The sequence below is a fragment of the Apodemus sylvaticus genome, chromosome 5 (genome assembly GCF_947179515.1).
Source record: "Apodemus sylvaticus chromosome 5, mApoSyl1.1, whole genome shotgun sequence".
In the NCBI taxonomy this organism is placed as follows: Eukaryota; Metazoa; Chordata; class Mammalia; order Rodentia; family Muridae; genus Apodemus; species Apodemus sylvaticus.
In genome coordinates this window covers 138,585,652-138,606,039 of record NC_067476.1, presented here as the reverse complement: position 1 = coordinate 138,606,039, position 20,388 = coordinate 138,585,652, and the positions used below count along the sequence as shown (strand labels likewise).

Genomic DNA, 20,388 nt, shown 5'->3' with positions numbered 1-20,388 from the left:
GATACCAATGTGAACCAGCACTCCAGGTCTTCCCTAGGTTTTTTTTTTTTTTTTTTTTTTTTTTTTTTTTTTTGGCTTTGGTTTTGTCAAGACAGGATTTCTCTGTGTAGCCCTGGCTGTCCTGGAACTCACTCTGTAGACCAGGCTGGCCTCAAACTCAGAAATCTGCCTGCCTCTGCCTTCCAGAGTGCTGGGATTACAGGTGTGCGCCACCACCGCCCGGCTTCCCTAGGTTTTAAAAATCATTTTTCCCTACTTAGACCACAGCACTGTAGGTGTTCATTTAATGTCTGCTAAATGAGCATAGAGGAAAGCATAAAAAATTTAAATCCTCTATAATGGGAAACTAAAGACTGAGACAGGAGGATAGAGAACTCAAGTTACAGAGGAAGAACAAGAAAGAGCAGAAAAGGGGAATGAAGGAGGAAGGAGGGAAAGAGGAGGGAATAAAGACAGGAATAGAGACAGAGAACAGCCTAGGGGTGCCGCTGAGCTGGCAAGGCGTCTGACCAGCATATGCAAAGCCACAGGCACCAAACATATGGGCATGGTGGCACACGCCTGTAATCCCAGCACTCAGGAGGGGGAGGGAGGCGAATCTCTGAGTTTGAGGCCAGCCTGATCTATAGAGGGAGTTCCAGGACAGCCAGAGCTACACAGAGAAACCCTGTCTCGAAAAACAGAACAAAGCCGGGCGGTGGTGGTACACACCAGTAATCCCAGCACTCAGGAGGGGGAGAGAGGCGAATCTCTGAGTTTGAGGCCAGCCTGGTCTACAGAGTCAGTTCCAGGACAGCCAGGGCTACACAGAGAAACCCTGTCTCGAAAAAAACCAAATCCAAAAATCCAAAAATCCAAAAATCCAAAAAAAAAAAAAAAAAAAAAAAGAACAAAACAAACAAAAACCTTCAAATATGAGGGAAATTATTTTTATTACTTAGGAACTACCTGCTATTCCTCATATGGCATTTAAAAGTGCAAATATTCAAATATATATAATTTTAAAATTCTAGAATAGGTCTACAACCCTTACTTAAAACTACTATGGAATTAGAAATTTGAGGATAGCACCAAGTGGTACAATGTGCCCTTCCCAGCCCTGAGCAGGTTTTTTCCAGCCTTTGGGTTTTTTTGTTGTTGTTGTTGTGTTTTGTTTGTTTGTTTGTTTGTTTTTTGGATTTTGTTTTTTTCCAAGACAGGGTTTCTCTATATAGCCCTGGCTGTCCTGGAACTCACTCTGTAGACCAGGCTGGCCTCGAACTCAAAAATCCGCCTGCCTCTTCCTCCCAGAGTGCTGGGATTACAAGCGTGCGCCACCACCACAAGGCAGTTTTTTTCCAGCCTTAAGCAGGCAGAATAGAGTGTTTGCCAAGTAGGACCTTAACAACCTAGATGGAGTCTTCCACCTTGGTTGAATGTGCAACCTCCTATAGGATCTTAGAAGAAAAGACTGCCTGCTGAGCTTGCTTTACAACTTAAACCTGCTGAAACAAAGGGTGAGTTTGTGGGCTCTCCCTACATAGAGACAGTGCTGAATATTAAACTTGGAGCCTTAATCAGAAGTTTGTCTTGGCTTCAGTCTTCTCTTGAGGTGGGGGGCCCCCTCCTGTCTCTTTCATTTCCAGTCCCCCTTTCAGGTAAATCCAGTTTGTCCATGGCAGCTGGACTACAGTGTAGTATACATGACACAGGGCTGTGCCACGTCTCCAGCTGCGTCTGGAATACATCATATCCCATAACCACTTGCAGAGAAATGCCAACATACTGACCCCAAGTGAGACGTATGAAGCAAGGAAATGGCATGTCAGCCTTCAGTCAGCACTGACTCCAGGTCCCCAGGGAGCCTCGGGTTTGGAGCTTTGGGGATGCCTGCCTCAAGGCAGTAAGAACGTGGATAATGCATGTTACAGAAACTGATGTAGTGGCAGACTATAATCCCAGAACTTAAGAGCGAATGAAGATGAGACATTCAAACCATCTTTAGCTATCCAATGTTGAAGGCCAACCTAAGCTATATGAGACCCTGTCGTAACACCAAATCAAATCAACCAAAACAAGTTATGAATTACAGAAGGAAAATTTGCCCCCGAATTCACTGTTGTTAATTCTTGTTTTCTGGCATTCTTTGTCTGGAGGATGGGAGTGGGGTAGCAGCATGACCACCCTCCCATGCTACAAAGAAGTGCATGCCACCTTAATGTTCTTCCCGCCAGGGGTGGCCTCTCTCACTGCACTTTGGCAGGGCTAAACCATAAGCTTCGTTCTGGGCTGTGGACAAAGGTCAAAAGTGAGAGAAAGGCAGGGCAGGGGAAAGTGGCATTCCAGAAGCTCTAATATCCAAGTTCCCCAAGGGCCCTGGAGTGGAGGGTTGACCTCAGACTGACAAGGTGCTGTGCATTCACTTCCTGCGTCTCACTTGGTGTCAGAGTTTGCATTTCTCTGCATACGACCAGTTGGATCGCTTCTTTGCTGCATTAGTTTCCGTATCTGTGAAAACACAGAAAACCTGTGAAACGAATTTCCCTCAGAGGGTTCTTGGGGGCATGCTGAGCTAAGCAGAGCCCAGTGCATGGCATGTAATAACCCTCAGTAAATGTTACTTTAATGTCTTCCCTGCAAGGTGCAAGGAAGAGAGCTACACCAACACTTGAACAGCTGTTGTGTTACTCAGAAAGCTAGTACTGGAAGGAGGAGGGAGGCGGTGAGAGAGGGAGGCAGAGAAGGCGCAGAAGGCGGCAAGTGGAGTACCGTACAGACAGGTGGGGTGGCATGTGACACACTTCATCCAAACAGTGAGAATGAGGAGGCAAAGGCCCAGAAGAAGCAATGAAGAGGTAGAACTACAGCCGGCACTGCAGTGCGGAGTCAGCCCTCTTTCCCAGGGAGCTGCCCTTGTCGGGTTTCTCTACAACTCCAGGACGGACACAAACAGCTCAGAGTCCTCCGGCCAGGCTGCTAGGCACAGGTGCTCCTGAGCTCCCAACACTCACTCACCTTGATCTCTACTGGGTCGTTCTGGTGGAAATTGATTGGTGCGACTCCAGGGACATAGAAGGTGCTTCCTTTACACGTTAGACAGAGAAGCAGCAGGAACCTCGGCCACCAAATCTGCTGGGGAAAGAGACGGCAGTTGGAATGGGGAGAGAAGTAAAATTTCCTGCAGGGCAGATCAAGTGGGAACTTCCAAACCTGCTTGCACTGGCCAGTGTTCCCCTGTTCTGGGAAGCCTCAGATCCGTGTGTGTGTGTGTGTGTGTGTGTGTATGTGTGTGTGTGGTTGCCTCCCAAATGCCTTCCCAGAAGGCTACAAGGCAGAAGACCCCAGAAATGGGGCAACAACATGGTTCAAACAATTACTATCTGTAAGTAAGAGAAGTCATGGCACCTGTCAGTCTGAGATAGTAGAATGCCACTCTGTGCTCTCATACGGTGGGCAGATTACAAACTGGGTCATTTCTGGATGCCAACTTGGCACCTCTTTCCCAGAAATTCTATTCCTAAGTTTTCCTTTTAAAGGCCTCTGGAAAAGCCTTCCCATTTTTTTTTTTTCCTGAGACAGAGTTTCTCTGTGTAGCCCTAGCTGTCCTGGATCTCACTCCGTAGACCAGGCTGGCCCCGAACTCAGAAATCTACCTGCCTCTGCCTCTGCTTCCCAAGTGCTGGGATTAAAGGTGTGCGCCACCACCACCTGGCTGGAAGAGCCTTCTTAACTACTGAACTCTCTCTCCCACCCCAGAAGACATGTTAAGAAAGAAAGTGTCAGGTCCCCTGGAAACGGAGTTACAAACAGTTGTGAGTCACTCCGTGAATGCTAGACATGTTAAGGTATGGCTACTCAACAAAAATGTACAAGGAAGGGAATTTACCAGAATGTTAAATGGATTAAATGATAGTTTTTTCTTCTTCTGTGTATATGTTCTTTCTAATGTTTCTATAGAATTATATATTGACATCAATTCAGGAAAACAATTAGCCAGGTATGATAACGCACACCTACAATCATAGTAGTATTTAGCAATTAGAGGCAGGAAAATTCTAAGTTCTTGCACAGAATGAGATTTGGGGGTGGGGATGTGTTATGCCACATGACTTTAATCCTAGCATTAAAGAGGAAGAGTCAGAAAAATCTTTTTTTTATTTGATTTTTTTAAAGGTTTATCTATTTATATGAGTACACTGAAGCTATGCTCAAACACACCAGAAGAAGGCATCAGATTCCATTGTAGATGGTTGTGAGCCACCATGTGGTTGCTGGGAATTGAACTCAGGACTTCTGGAAGAGCAGTCAGTGCTCTTAACGTCTGAGCCATCTCTCCAGCTCTGAGCCAGGCAATCTTTGTGAGTTCAAAACCAGTCTGGTCTATATAGGATCCAAGAAAGCCAGAAACATATAAAAAAGCCCTGTCTCACCTGTGTCCCCCAATCTCCAAACAAAACAAACTGTTTTATCAATGGGGACATCTCATCCAGATTATTATTATGGCCATTGTTTGGATTTTATGACAGGGCCTCACTGACTGACTCTGGCTGGCCTGGAATTTCTTATGCAGACTGAGCTGGACTCAAGCTCTAGATTATGGATCATCCTGAATCTCTGGAGTCAGTGTTCTTGATACAGTGTGGTTAGAACGTCTCTATGTGCTCACATTCAAGGCGAAATCTGAAAAGCAGCGGCAGCAACAGCATTTTCTGGAAGCTTGTTAGTAGCACAGACTCACTCAGGTTATGCTCTGGGTCTGTTGAATCAGAGTGCACACTTTCACAAGTTGCTAAAGGCTAAGCATGCAGGACAACCTAACATTCAGGGGAAACTACTCCTGGAAGGATGGGAAGTACAGGCCTCTCACTTTCTGACCAGGCTTAAAAGTGTACCCTGCCGGTCAATAGGCAGGTGGCTGCCACATGCAAAGAAGGTATTAAATTTGGGGCCCTAGGGCTGGTGAGATGGCTCAGTGGGTAAGAGCACTGACTGCTCTTCTGAAGGTCCTGAGTTCAAATCCCAGCGACCACATGGTGGCTTACAGCCATCTGTAATGAGATCTGATGTCCTCTTCTGGTGTGTCTGAAGACAGCTACAGTGTACTCACATACAACAATAAATAAATATTTGGGTCGGAGGGATGGAAGGAGTGGGGCCGATTCCCAAGCAACCACAAGATGGCTCATAACCATCTATACAGCTACAGTGCATAAAATAAATAAATCTTTAAAAATAATGGGGGGGGGGGCTAAAATATGGGTGGGGCATTGGGTCCTACTCTCCAGCTGTGCAATTCTGGCCAATCAACATTGATGTGTCCTCCTTTATGCCAAGGAAATATTAGTAGAAGTGGGGTTCAAATCAGTATGTACTCAAACTGCTCTCTGACCTCTAAACTTATTACTCTTTATTCTTATAATATGGGTGTTTGCCTGTACATATTTCTGTGTGCCATGTGTGCCTGATGACAGTGGAGGCCAGAAAAAAGTGTCAGATCCCCTGAAATGTAGTTACAGACAGTTGTGGGTGTGAATGCTAGGAAATGAACCAGTCTTCTGGAAGAGCTAACTGCTGAGCTATCTCTCTAGTCCCAATTATTCTTTTTAATAATGTGTGTGTGTGTGTGTGTTCACATGTGTATGCTCGTGTACATCCAATGTCTTCCCAATTGTTCCCCACCTCTTCTTTGAGACAAGCTCTCTCTGAACCTGGAGCTCGTGACTGAGCTAGCCTAGCTCAGGTGCGCACTGCTGTGGCTGCTCACTTTCCCTGTGGGTGCTGGGGATAGGAACTCAGGGTCCTCAGGCTTGCAAGACAAGCATCTAACTGACTGAGCCACCTATCCAGCCCCAAGTCACCACTCTTACATATAAGGCACTATGACCACTATTGCTGTTAACATAAAGATGTGTTCTGAAATTTCCCTCCTAAGAAGCCTGGCCCAAGCCAGGCGGTGGTGGTGCACGTCTGTAATCCCAGCACTTGGGAGGCAGAGGCAGGCAGACTACAGAGTGAGTTCCAGGACAGCCAGGGCTATACAGAGAAACTCTGGGAGGGGGGATGGGGGGGGACAAACAAACAAAGACAAAACAACCAAAGACAAAACAAAAACAAACAAACAAAAAGAAAAAAGAAGCCAGGCCCAGACCTTTTAGCTTTATCTGATAAAGAGATTAGAAGCTGGGGCAGTAGATTACAATCTTCAAAGTTTATCAAGCCAATTAAATCTAAGAAGTTGCTTTAGATTCTACTCTTTAGAAACAGAACCTTCAGACTTAACTGAGAAACACTGCCCCAGGCAGCTCAAGGCTCCCTTGGGAGCTCAGGTTGCAGAAGAGTGAAAAGGAAATCTCAGAAGACTTCAATACACAGGTTCCAAAGTCTCAAACCAAGGAGGCCCTTCCTCCTCCCAAAACAAACAAAACCCAAAAATAAACATTGAAATTCAAGCTCCTCCCCAGCAGGAAGGCAACACTAAAAGCCAACAGGAGCCAGTCACCAATCCCTAGGAGGCACACCGACCAGCCCTGTACAGGCACAGACTGGCAGCTTCCAGCTTCTGTCTATTCACCAGCTGCTGCCTGGTGCTAAGCACCTCCCACACTTGTTTGCTTCTGTCGCAATGACAACTACCTGTACACTTCAGCTCTTTTTGTGGTGGACTGCCAGTTAGTGTAAGAGAGATGAACTAACTTGGGGTCTGTGGATGTGGTTCAGCAGGTAGAGTGCTTGCCTAGCATGCTTGAAGCCCTGGGTTGACCCCCAGCATCACGTAAAACCAGCGGTGGTGGCACCTGCCTCTAATCCTAGCACTTGGGAGATAAGAGGCAGGAGAAATTAATGTTCAAGATTATCCTCAGATACACAGTGAGTTCTAGGCCAGCCTGGGCTATATGAAATCCCATCTCAACTCACTCCCCTCCCTCAAACAATAAATTATTCCAGGTCATGCCACCCAAATGTAATGGAGTATGTGTACTCTGCTGAGACAGGTGAGTTTTAATATAAGATGATGAGAATATATGATGTAGCAAAAACTAGTAGCATTTACTGAATTTGTAGCTGAAACTGTAGCAATTATGTGCCATGCAAAGTTCTAGGTTCTTTTCATGTAGAAACTAGTATTTCCATTTCATAACTTAAGGTAAGGAGTAGGAGCTGTGGCATTACTTGGAATTCACAACAGTGTCTATCTCTAGTTCCAGAGGATTCAATGCCCTCTGGCCTTCTAGGTATCTGTACACATATGGTGTGCATAAACTCACATAGATACACACATGAATAAATATACATGTGCATATACACATATTCAAATGCACATGAATAGTTTTATAAAAAGGAAAAAGACATTTTGAGAGAAAGTATTTATCATAAGCATGACAAAGGACTCTTTGATATACCAAGAATTCTTACAAAATAATAAAGGGCAAATAGTTTTAAACTAAAGGAGTTGACAGTTTAAAAACAAAACCAGGGCAGCGGGGCTGTAGCTCAAGGTTAGAGCTTGCCCAACACATACAAGGCTCTAGCACTGGAAAAGACAGTTCAAATAGTAAAACACAAAATGATACTTCAAGACCGAGTTTCTCAGTTTAACCAGCCTGGCTGTTCTGGACTGGCTTTGCAGACCAGGCCTGCCTCAATCGCACAGAGACCCACCTGTCCCTGCCTCCGAGTGCTAGGATTAAGTGTGCTACCACATCCAGCATCTTACTTCCTATGTATTAGCATCACTAACTTAAAAAAAAAAAAAAATCAGGGCTGGAGAGATGGCTCAGAGGTAAAGAGCACTGACTGCTCTTCCAGAGGTCCTGAGTTCAAATCCTAGCAACCACATGGTGGCTCACAACCATCCGTAACGAGATCTGATGTCCTCTTCTGGTGTGTCTGAAGACAGCTACAGTATACTTACATATAATAAATAAATTAATTTAAAAAATCAGAATATAACTGGTGTGGTAGGGCATACCTGTAATCCTAGCACTGGGGAGGCTGAGGCAGGAGGATCTCTGAGTTTGAGGCCAGCCTGGTCTACAAAGCAAGTTCCAGGAAGCCAGGGCTGTTACACAAAGAAGCCCTGTCTAGAAACAGAACAAGTCAGTATGCTAGACGGAGATAAACTGTTATCTTTGGGGAGACCAATTAGCAACATGAGAGGTAGATCTATCACCCACACACTGCCAACACACATCTTAGGTACAGGAAGATCTTTGTTCATGTGTGTCTAGTCTGGTCTTGTTTGTTTAAATGTTTGACAACATAAACCAGTGGGCCTAGTGGCCCGTCTCTAATCCCAGCACTCCAGCTGCAGAGGCAGGCAGATCTTGTGAGTTTGAGACCAGCCTGGTCCACACAGCAAGTTCCAGGACAGCCAGGGCTACACAATGAGACCCTGTCTTTTTGTTTTGTTTTGTTTTAAGCATATACCATAACCAAACAAAGTAGTTCTATTTTTAACATGAACCCAGATGGAAACATCCTTAGGAAAGTGCCCTGCAATTAGCAACACAAGAACATCTACAGCTAGGTATGACGAGGCTGGGGAAGGAGAATGAGTTTGAGTCATTCCAGCCTAGGTAAGGTGGTGTGGTGTGTGATTTATCCCAAGAATGCAAGGAAGGCTTACTAGTTAACAGTGTACCACAGAAGCAGCAAAAGGACAGACGTACCAGACAACTAACAACACAAAAGGCAACTGGCAAAATTCAACAGTCATCAAACAACTTACAGTACAACTAAAAAGGAACTTCCCCAGCCAGATGAAAACCCACAGGCAATGATTACATTTAATGGCGGAAAACGAAATGCCAAGTTCCCCCAAAATCAGGAAAAAAGAGAAGATACATATTTTTACCATGTCTATTCAATTCTATGCTATAAATGAGTGCATGAAAGAGATTAATTAAAAATTACACATATCTGGATTGGAAAAATGACAAATGCTTTTATTTGTATATTATATGATCTTGCATCGAGAACACTCTAAGGAATCTATACAATAACTAGCAAGAATAACTAACAATTTGAGGACAGTCACAGACGACCAGATTGATATATAAAAATATATATATAATTTTATTTCTACATATTAGCTATAAGTAACTCAAAATAAAATTTAAAACTGGTTCTACTTATTATTGAAAAATAAAATATTCAAGAATATATATTAAAAATACACGTGTATATCTGAGTGTTTGCTGTGCACCATGTGTGTAGGAGCCCAAGAAGGTGAAAGCGTTAGAGAAGGTTGTCATCCACCATGTGGGTGCTGGGCTGGCAGTCAGACTCAAGAGCAGCCGGGTGCTGAGCTGCTGAGCCTTCCCAGCCTTAATACTGTTATCACAATGACCTGGGACTGGATGAGGCAGAGCAGTAAAACACTTGCCTAGCACACTCAATACAAGCTACATTCAACACTACAAATAATAAAGAAAAATAAATATACATTTTTGTTTTGGTTCAAAACATGGTTTTGCTATGTAGCCCTGGCTGGTCTGGTCTTCTCTATGTAGTCTGGACTGGCCTCAAACTCACAGTAACCTTCCTGCCTCAGCTTCTCAAATGCTGGGATTATAGGCTTGCACCAGAAAAATGACTTTTAAGGGCTTCTGTACTGAAAATTACAGAACATTGCCAAGAGAAATGGAAGATTTAAATAACCAGAGAGATTCCAAGTTCACAGTTAAGATAGAAAACACTACTTCTGGGGCTGGGGTCAGTCATTAAGAGCACCAGCTGCTCTTCCAGAGAACCCAGGTTCAATTCCCAGCACCCAAATGGCAGCTCACAACTGGCTGCGATTCCAATTCAGGGATTCCAACACCTTCTTCTTCAGGCCTGTATGTGATTCATTTCATTCTCATTCTCTCTCTCTCTCTCTCTCTCTCTCTCTCTCTCTCTCTTTCTCTCTCTCTCTCTCTCTCTCACACACACACACACACACACACACACACACACACACACTCACACTCACATTTATGTTTTTGTGAGACAGGCTCTCTCCTGGCTATGCTGTAGGATGTATGCTATGTATGTAAACCAGGCTGTCCTTGAACTCACAGAGCTCTACCCACCTCTGCCTCCCAAGTGCTGGTATTAAAGGTGTATACTACCACATCAGGCACAAATTTACCTTAATATTGATAAAGAAATAGAAAGGATTCAGAATAACCAAAACAGATTCACAAACTGAACTGGGTAATGTATACAATTTCCTAAACATACCATAGAGCATAATGATAAAACGGTAAGTACAGACACAGATACCAATGCAGCCGAATGAAAGCATGGGAACAAACCTTTCCATTTATAGTGAACTGACTTTGACAAAGGTGCCCAGGCAATCCAACAAGGACAGTGTTTTCAACAAAGTTTTTTGTTTTTTGTTTTTTTTTTTTGAGACAGGGTTTCTCTGTATAGCCCTGGAACTCATTCTATAGACCAGGCTGGCCTTGAATTCAGAAATCTACCTGCCTCTGCCTCCCAAGTGCTGGGATTAAAGGTGTGTGCCACCACTACCTGGCTCAACAAAGTATTTTAACTATATGGTAACCATATTCACAAATAATGTTAAGTCACACACCCAAAAAATAAATTCAGAATGAACCAGATTAAAACAAAACAAAAGCTGAAATTAAAATCCTTAGAAGAAAAACTGTCACTTTGAATTAGATGAATTTATTTTAGATATGCCACCAAAAATATAACCCACTAAAATTAATAAATTTCATAAAAATAAAAAAATGTACACTTCTAGGCGGAAAATCAGGTGGAAAATCTTTTTAAGTGCCATATGTAATAAGAGACGGGTTCAGACTACAAAAAGAACTTTTACAACTTAATGAGACAGCAAACATCCCAGTTTACAAGTGGGCAAGGCCTGGGGGTGTGGCTTAGTTGTAGAGCTCTCTGGTTCAATCCCAGCATGGGAGATGGAGAGACAACATAAATAACTTGTACCTTCATTTCTCTAGAGATGATGTATATAGACCCACGAATGGCACATCAGAAGATGCTTACCATCTGTCACTTAGGGAAATACAAACCAAAGCTATAGTGAGGTACCACCACACACTTACTAGAATGACTAACTAAACAAGGGGGGGGGGGCGGGGACAACGACAAAACAAAATAAAAATCAGTCAAGTATGAATCAGGATATGGAGAAACTTATGTGAAATAACAGGCCACTTTCAGTAAGTTTGGCAGTAGCTTAAAAAGTTAAACATAAACTTATTAGCCAGTACTTCCAATTCTAGGCCGACTCAACAGAAAGATGCACACTTGTATATGATTGTTTAATCACAATAACTATCACCTTATCCCTGGTTTCATTTTCCAGTTTGAGCTACCTACAATTAAGGTCTTAAAATACGGCTGGGCAGTGGTGGCACACACCTGTAATCCCAGCACTCTGGGAGGCAGAGGCAGGTGGATTTCTGAGTTTGAGGCCAGCCTGGTCTACAAAGTGAGTTCCAGGACAGCCAGGGCCACACAGAGAAACCCTGTCTTGAAAAAACCAAATCCAAAAACAAACAAACAAACAAAAAAGGTCTTAAAATACTAAACAGAAATTCCATAGATAAACGATATATAACCCTTTAACTTTTATTACTATTAACATAAATGTTCTACTTCATTATTAAACATTGTTGCTTACCCCAACCAGGGGCTCATGTACCCCAGGATAACCTTGAATTTCTGATCTTTCTGCCTCTACCTCTTGTCCTGCCTCTACTTCTTGAGCGCACCACCACACTTGGTTTATGTGGTACTGAGGATTGAACCCAAGGCTTTATGTATGCTAGGCCAACAGTGTACTACCCAATCCAGACCACCAGCTCTGTCAATCTTACTATGTCTAATTTATAAATTAAATTCTACTGTAAGATATACAAGCAAAGAAAAAAGTATGGAATTGGACTTGATGGTACAGGCCTATAATTTAGTACCTAAAATGCTGAAGGAGATCACTGAGCTCAAGGACTGACTGGCTAGAGTGAATTCAAAGCCAGCCTGTACAACTTAGACTCTTGTCTCAAAATAGTAAAAAGAAGTCTGGGCAAAGCGCTAGAAGACAGGGTTCTGTGCTCACAGGATTCCAAGCATCTCCCCTGGAGGCTTAAAAACACACCCTCAGATTGGAGAGGACTACCATAGTTCAAAACTGAAAACTCAAAACCCAATTGTTAGCAAAATAGGAAGAGATGTTGTTTTTTCCATACCATGGGATACTGTCAGCAGAGAAGAGAACCACCAAAGTCCATCACAGGAAGAAGTAGCCCAGGGACACTACAGGCAGCTGCACAAGTCTAACACATGACTCCCTTTCCAAGGAACACCCAGCAAAGGACATCTACAGAGACGGAAACTACTGTTGGTTTGGCTGTGGGAACAAAGGCCCGATTTCATCACTCCCTTGACCAATGTGAGGGAACTTGGGGTAACAGAACTGTTCTATAACACTGTGTCACTGTGGTGACAGGGGCACAAGTTTACATACAGCTAAAGGTCACTGCACTGTACATTCACAGTGATCTGCAATATGAAAGTATAGATTAACATGCCTGAAGAAAAAGGAACCAGCTGGTGAGGGTGGAGGTGGAAGGTCACGCGAGGGAGACCTGGGAAGCAGGTGAGAAGTCCCCGTGGCTGGACTCGCTCTTCTACGCTAGCCCATGCTGAGATTATTATAACAAGCTGGGCTTTTATTTTTGTTTGTTTTGAGACAGGATCTTACTATGTAGTATTGGCTTGCCTGGAGCTCCCTATGTGTAGATGAGGCTGGTCTTAAACTCATAGCGATCCACCTACCTTTGCACACACACACTCCAACCCCAGTGCTGAGATTAATGGCATATACCACCCCACCCAACCTATAACAAGATTTCAAAAGAAATTTTATGTGCATAAAATAATATAGAGAGGTAGGTTTTTAAAATCAAAACCAATTTTTCCTGATACATGGATTAAGGGAAGCCAAGTACATTACTTTGGCTTTCTGGGTTTTTTTTTTTTTTTTTAATTGTTATTGTGTGTTTGTGGAGGTCAGAGAATAACTTTGTAGATTCTGTTCTAGATTCCATTTTTTTTTTTTTTTTTTTTTTTTTTTGCTTGAGTTCCAGGGATTGAACTCAGGCTTGGAAGGCAAGTAATTTCTCCAGCTATCTGACCCAGCTTTTTAAAAAATTAACAAATTGTACACATTGATTATATATTTCAACATATTTTATATTTTCATGCATATTTCTCCATATATATATATGATATATACATATATTAAAAAGTTTTAAGACAGAGTCTTACATGGCCCTGGCTGCTCTGAACTTGCTATACAGTCAAGAAACCTTGAGCTAGATTAACATGAAAAATTAAAAGAATTAAATTAATTAATTAATTAATTTTTAAAAATTAAAAATTCATTCTAGCCAGTCAGTCCTTGATCCTCCTGCCTTCATCTCCCAGATGCCAGGATAACAGGGGTGCACCACTGTGAAGAGATCACATGGTGCTGAAGGTAGAACCCAGGGCATCATGCTTGCTAGGTCAGCACTTTACCAATTGAGCTACATTCCCAGTAATATATTTACACTTCAGAGGAAAGAAATGCATTGCCCGTAAAAATACCTAGATAGCAGACATATGGAATGTCCAGCACATAAACGTTTGGTTGTCAGGTTTGCAGGTAACTAAATCAAGCAATTCTAACTTTGGGAGAATGTCTGTTAAAGCTTCATATCCTACTGTCAAAACTCCTAATATATAGGATGCTACATGATTCCAGGAAACTTGAAGATGGGCCCTTGACAATCTGATGGGATGATGACTTTTGGCTCATTGCAGTAAATGGTAGCAGAATCCCTGTTTGTTTATTATTATTGTCATTGTTATTATTATTATTAAATTTATTATATATATGAGTGTTTTGTCTGCAACATGTACCTCTGTGCTACATTCATGTCTGATGTCTTAGGAGGTGTGAAGAGAAGCATCAGTTCTCCTCAAACTGGAATCATGGATGGTTGTGAGCTACCACCTAGATCCTGGGAATGGAACCCAGGTCCTCTTCAAGAACCTCTGAGCTATCTCCCCAGCCTGTCACTCTAACAGATCACCTCAGTAACTCCTGTGGGAAGCTCAGTACAAAAATTCAGCTATGTCCCAAGCTCTAAAAGAAAGATGAGTTCCAAGGGATAAGCAGCAGCCTGCTCCACAGTATCCCTTCCGCTTTACTTGGTGTCCGGGTCAGCCTGACAGGGGCAGCCTGTCAGGAAACCAGATGACAGCAATTGAGAACTCTGTCCAGGTAACCTAACACTCCACCCCAGGCAAAAGTATTTATTGGTGACCCGGAAAGTTGAAAAGCTCAAGAGACCTAAAGAATTGGTCTCCCCTCGACTGGCTTTTTTAATTCCTGGGATCTGGACATTCAGAAACAAACCACCGCCACCACTAGCAACCTCAGAGAAGACTACTAGGAAAGATATGTTCTCCATCCTGCCAATTCTGCCCCACCCAGTTTGAAGCTGTCAACAGTTAACCATGGGAAGTTTCTCCTGAGAACTGAATTGTTTATTCACTGGCATTTCTGTGGCAGAAGTTAACCTCTTCTTTTCTGGAGCCCTCTGCCTCTTCAACAATCTTGAAAAGGCCATTCCAGTTCCTTGCAACAGCAAAGACAGCACCTTTCTTGCAGAAGCAAGGAGTCTGCTATTGTGCTCTTCCTCCCTAAAGGCTTTAAGGTCAGTTAGCAACCACTCCCCACATTAAGGGACTAAGGCACCTGGTGGGGGTGGGGAGGCTCCCAAGGCACTGTTTGCCAACAGTTAACTGAAAGCAATTATCCAATCAGTTAAAGCTCCCTAAGAATTCAGCTGCATGTGAATGAAAGCTAAGGATAACTAAAGACCACTTACCAGGAAGCCCCACGGAGCTTAGGAACTCACCCAGCTACAACAAAACAAAACAAGCCCCCCCCCCCCAACTAAATTAGCCTCTGGCAACTCAGAAAAAGCAGTCTTTATTTCAGAACAGAGACATAACAGTTGTTGAACAGACATAAAAAGACTCAAAAACTGCTGGGGGAGGTGAGTATTAGGAGAAGCCCTGCAGCAGGCGAAGTCCAGGTGAAACCAACAGTCATCACAAAAGCTACAGCCAGCCACATTTAACCCCAGAGGGAAGCACAGACATCAGTGTTCTTCCCTGCCTCGGGGATATTTATAAAAGACCTCTCAGCTACAGAAGCAGAAGGCTTCGACAGTACAGGTCTGCAACACTTCACACCTGAGAATAAAGCTACGAAGTGCTAGGCACTCAGATTCATTATTACAACAATTCTTTTGAGAGTCTCATCTCCAGTTCAAGACCATAGAAACATTCAGTATGGGATGTTGGGTAAGTTCTGGAGAAGGGTGGAGCTGGTTGTGGTTACATAACGCTGTGAATGTATGGAACGTCCCGAACTTGTACAAATTATTAAAATGTCAAATTTTATGTCTATTTCACCATAATGAAAGTATCAAGAAAACATAACAGGCTTAAAGAGGCAAGACGCTTGCCCACAGTTGCAAAAGAAATTCTACCCTGGGCTTGTATACCCAGCCATAGACCTGGACTTCAGAGTCTGGAGGTCTTTCAGTCTAAGGTATCGGATGTAGGTAAGAAATCATACTGGACATATCGAATGGCACAGAGGAAGCAATGAAGAGGAATGAGGTGGGACTGAGAAGACTTGGGTGCCCCGCTCCCCAATCTGGGAAACAATAATGACAACAAATGGTTCAGGGATCAAAGCAGGTCAGGAGGTAGCAGCCCCTACCATCCATCTGTAGCCAGATGGCCCTGCTCATCCGGGTCCTTCCCACCTTCCTGCCAGTGCCCAGAGATCAAAACTCAACTTTCTCCAACATTTTGCAACCGGCTTCTTTAATTCCAAGATCAAAGGAAACCTTTTGTCCAAGTTGTAAAATAGAGACCAAGAAGCAACTAAACGCTGTCTCCTCTGCATTTCCTGTGGGCTGAGGGCCTCCTTTAGAAGGGACTTCTCAGAGAAACACATTAACCAAGGCTTGGTACAGGGACTCAGTTCCCATGGTTCCTGCAGAACATGTGCTAGGTGAGGCAACTCAAGGAGCCAGCCAGAAAATATGCCCAACACAACACTCTGGAGGGAGCAAAGGGCGGTGACAGGTAAAAACAAACCCAGCTGCACGGAACATTAGCAAAAGCAGCTTCAATATAAGTACTAGCTACACAACTTTCCACTTGGAATTTAGAAACATGAAGTCCAAATCCCTTTTGTTTGAGGCAAGGTTCTCTATGTAACCCTGGCGGACTTGGAATTCACTCTGTAGACAAGGCTGGCCTCTAACTCAGGAGATCTGCGGGCTTCTGCCTCCCAATCCCAAGTGATGGCATTAAGGGAATATGCCATTGCCGCCAATTTTTTGTTCTGGCAGGTCTTCTTCCACCCCCATTTCTCTCTCTGCCAAGCTGGCCTGGAACTCCCTATGTAGACCAAGCTAGCAGAACTCCCAGAGATGCACCTGCCTCTGCCTCCAGTGCTAGAATTGAAGGCGTGTGCTACCACTGCCAGCTGAAGTTCAAATCTTAGTGTTACATATGACATGTATACAGAAAACAGATCAAGAAAGCCACATTTATTTGCCAGGCCACACATGAAATCAATGACTATGGAATGAGCCAAGCTGCTGCCTCCTCCTCCAGTGCTTCTGCACCAGACGATGAAGCTCTGAAAGCCCAAAGGAGTCAGAAGCTGCTACAGCATCAGACTAGAGGCAGAGGACCTTCCTGCCTCCTGCTCCAGGGCACTTCCACCCAACTGCACTATTCGCACTGCCTCTATTGGCTCCAAGGAACCTTGGTGTCAGTCAGTCTGTTATTCTGCTCTATATGGAATAAAACCCTTCAAAATAGGGTAAACTGACCCAGGAACTCTATTCCTGGGCATATATCCTACAATACTGAAAATGTTTATGTAAAAATGCACACACAGTTCACAGCAGTATTATTCCAAATAGCTAATACCTGAGATAGTCCCAAGCAGCTGGTAAAGGGATAAAGAAAGTGTGGTCTAGCCACACAAGAATAGTTTAGCCATTTAAGAAAAAAAAATGAAGTACTAGGAATGCTATAACATGGATGAATTTAGAAAGGCTCATGGGACACACAGGGTATTTCATCACATGTGGCATGTCTACCTATAGAAGCAATCAGAGGAAGACAGAATTGGAGCACACGATTGTGAGAAAGTGATCCACATCAGCCAATCAAACATTTGTATCCAGCTCTCTTCAAGCTATTGCTTCTTGGACAGAGTGATTGGCTGTTAAAGTGTAGAACCGATGCTTGTTTCTATAGTTAAGAAGGTTTGATTCTCAAGGTGAAAGGATATGTGGTTTAAACTGATTCTTGTTTCCACTAATGTTTAAAATATATGTGGTTTTATTGATGAAGGCTTATTAAATAAGTCTAGTAACCATGAAGCATGCAGGGTATGACTCTCACCTGCAATCTTTAAATGATTTGAGAACTCTGGAGAATGTTTAGACTGTATTCAAAATAGTCCTAAAAACTGGATTTGTTCATATCTCTTGTGTCTGCCAAATTAAAGATGAATATAATAAACTTTTTATGTTATTAAAAAAAAGTATCATGGAAAAGTAAAAGCAGCTAGACACACACACACAAAATCCCACACATTTTAAGTTCTCTTTATATGAACGGAGAAAAGGTAAATCCTCAGAGACATAGAAAATCAGTGGTTGCCAGAGTCTTGAGGGAGCCAAGTCTGGGAATGAATGGGAATGCTTCACTTTAGGTTAAAGGGAATATTCTGGAATTAAACAGTGATCCTCCAAATATACCAAAAGCCACGGAACTGTGAATGTAAGGCAGCTCAGTGTTACAAGTACTTGCTGCTCCTGCAGAGGATCTGGGTTTGCTTCCCTGCACCCAGAAGGTGGCTCACAAGCATCGGTAACTCCAGTTCTGATGACCTCTCTGGTTTCCTCAGGCATCGGCATGTACATAGTACATATATATGCATGCAGGCAAACACACACATAAAATGTAAAAAAAGATCTTTTAATAAGAAGGTGCAATTTTGTGATACATGAATCACATCCATAGAGATAAAACTATAATAAAAGCTGACAGCGTGAGCAGATTATATAAGGGAAGTGGAGTATTAGATGCCCATGAATGTACTCAGTGGGCATTTCCCAAGTTCCATTAAAATATTGCCAAGAGTAGTTTTCTTGTAATATGATATGATGAGTCTGCTTCTCAACTGTCCCAGCCAGTTGAATTCTATCCTGTAACTTTATACAGTGGTCTAAATCCAGGGCAGAAGGCAAACTCCTGGCTTCCTTTTCCTATAGCCAGAGAAGCTGTACTCTGAAGATTCAGGGAACACTGTTGCTCAGCAGACTTGGGTAGCATTTGCACAACTCTTAGGGAAGAGCTATTCATGAATGTAAGGGTGGGGTGGAACCCTTGCACTGTATACCCACAACTCTAACTTCCAAAGAAAAACAGCCTCCCCAAATCACCAGCCTTTTCACATGGCCACCAAGTCCACTAGCTCAGTTCCTCTCTGCATGACTTGCCTCAGAAGTCGATCCGCTCCAAATTAAATTTATATGCCCCACCCAAAATGGTTGTGAAATAGCTTACATGTGTGAGGGGGTGGGAACAGTACTGACTTCTGTGTAATGTGCTTGGCACAAACTAAATTCATATCTACCTGTGACTCCACATACACCTCTGCACAAACTTGCTTCTCTGTGTTTTTTCACTAACATGCAGTTTCTTGGGTGCCCTTTAAACTGGGCTCAGTAAATAACACGTTCTCCATTCAGACAATGTATGTATGTATGTATGTATGTATGTATGTATGTATGTATGTATCTGAGTTTCTCTACATAGCCCTGACTGTCGGAACTATCTAGACCAGGGTAGCCTTGAACTCACAGAGATCTATCTCCCTCAGTCTCCCAGGTACTGCATTCTCTATTTATTGAAATGAGTTAAATTGGTTTCCATGGGACTGGTGAGATGGGTCAGTGGTTAAGAGCACTGACTACTCTTCCAAAAGTCCTGAATTCAATTCCCAGCAACCACATAGTGGCTCACAACCATTTGCAGCGTGATCTGATGCCCTCTTCTGGTGTGCCTGAAGACAACTACAGTGTACTCAAATACATAAAAGAAATAAATTTTTAAAAAAGAATTGATTTCCACGGTCTATCTGCACACGAAGAAGAAGCAGCTTCCCTGATGTGTGTCCCAGTAGGGTAGGAAGTGAAGCCAATGTAACAGAAAAATCTATTTCAAAACACAAATCACCGATTGCTAACTGTGAGCTACAACATGCACCCATCACAAGCACACTTACTTCTAGCATCTGCTGTTCTCATTTGTCTCCAATTGTCTTTAATTGCACTTTCCTACCCCACCTTTCCCCATGATCCTGGTGTTAAAGTCTTCTATGTAGTCCTAAACATGTCATTTGGCCTTCACACTTGCCATTTTCTTTGCAAAGCTAGTTTGTTTTGTCATCGACGAACTTCAACTCTCATCACTCTGAGGAGACGCTGACAGCCCCAGTTCCGTTGCTTCCAACCACCATCACTTCACCTCGCTGCCCTCACAGCATTTGGCACCACCAGGCAGGCTTCCTCGAATGAGAGCGGGTCCACAGGGGTGGGACCATGGCTCTCTGACAACTACACACCTAATTCCTGGCAGTAATTGGGCACTCAAATATTTGCTGAATAAAGAAATGCATGCCAGGAATACATATTGCTAACTTATAAACTCTTAAAAGCGCTATACAGGGCTGGAATTTCCCAGTGCAGTGCGATAAATGTCACCTTATTAAACTCTCTCTGGCCAAGAAAGGGTGTGACTTCCCGTCCTCACATTTGCCTTATTCTGAATGTGGTAAAGGAGAAAAAGGATTTAGACTTCCCACTTTGGGGATTTGCCCCACTTCATAATTCATACTGAAGTCTGTGGCCCCAGAAACCAGGTAAAGCTTTGCAACAGTTTTCCCCTAAACAGAGCCAGATAGCAAACACAGGCTGCATGTACACTCAGCAAGTACTCCACAAAATGTTACACTCCACCAAGCCATGAAATCTTTTACCTGACTTCTGGGATTATAAACAAAGAACTTTATTTTTTTTAAAAAATAAAAAATTGATAAGTCAGCAGTCTGCTAACAGGAGGAAATCCTTTCATTAATTAACCTGGCCCTGTTTAGAGAAAACCAACACCAAATAACTTAAGCAAGAAATTTTCCTTCAGTAGAGACAAATGTCACAAGCTTTTTCTCTTGAGTCTTTCTTGTCATTCCTACCAGGATGGGGTTAATTTTATCTT

The 20,388-nt window shown here is 43.1% G+C and overlaps 2 protein-coding genes across 6 annotated transcripts in view; one reads left to right on the top strand and one right to left on the bottom strand.

Annotated features, from left to right (window-relative positions):
• LOC127686086 (putative testis-specific Y-encoded-like protein 3) overlaps window positions 1–20,388 on the top strand; it is a 255,675-nt gene that overhangs the window by 45,363 nt on the left and 189,924 nt on the right. The gene's annotated exons all lie outside the window — the stretch shown is intronic.
• Window positions 1–20,388, bottom strand: part of Tm9sf4 (transmembrane 9 superfamily member 4) — a 50,936-nt gene that overhangs the window by 29,280 nt on the left and 1,268 nt on the right. For 2 of the 5 annotated variants that reach the window (XM_052183941.1, XM_052183942.1), the window contains exon 2: window positions 2,995–3,108. In XM_052183941.1, the coding sequence (XP_052039901.1) occupies window positions 2,995–3,108 (114 nt within the window). Of the gene's footprint in view, window positions 1–2,994; window positions 3,112–12,203; window positions 12,278–20,388 lie in introns of those variants that run through there. The other 3 variants (XM_052183944.1, XM_052183943.1, XM_052183940.1) reach the window with 3 other exon arrangements.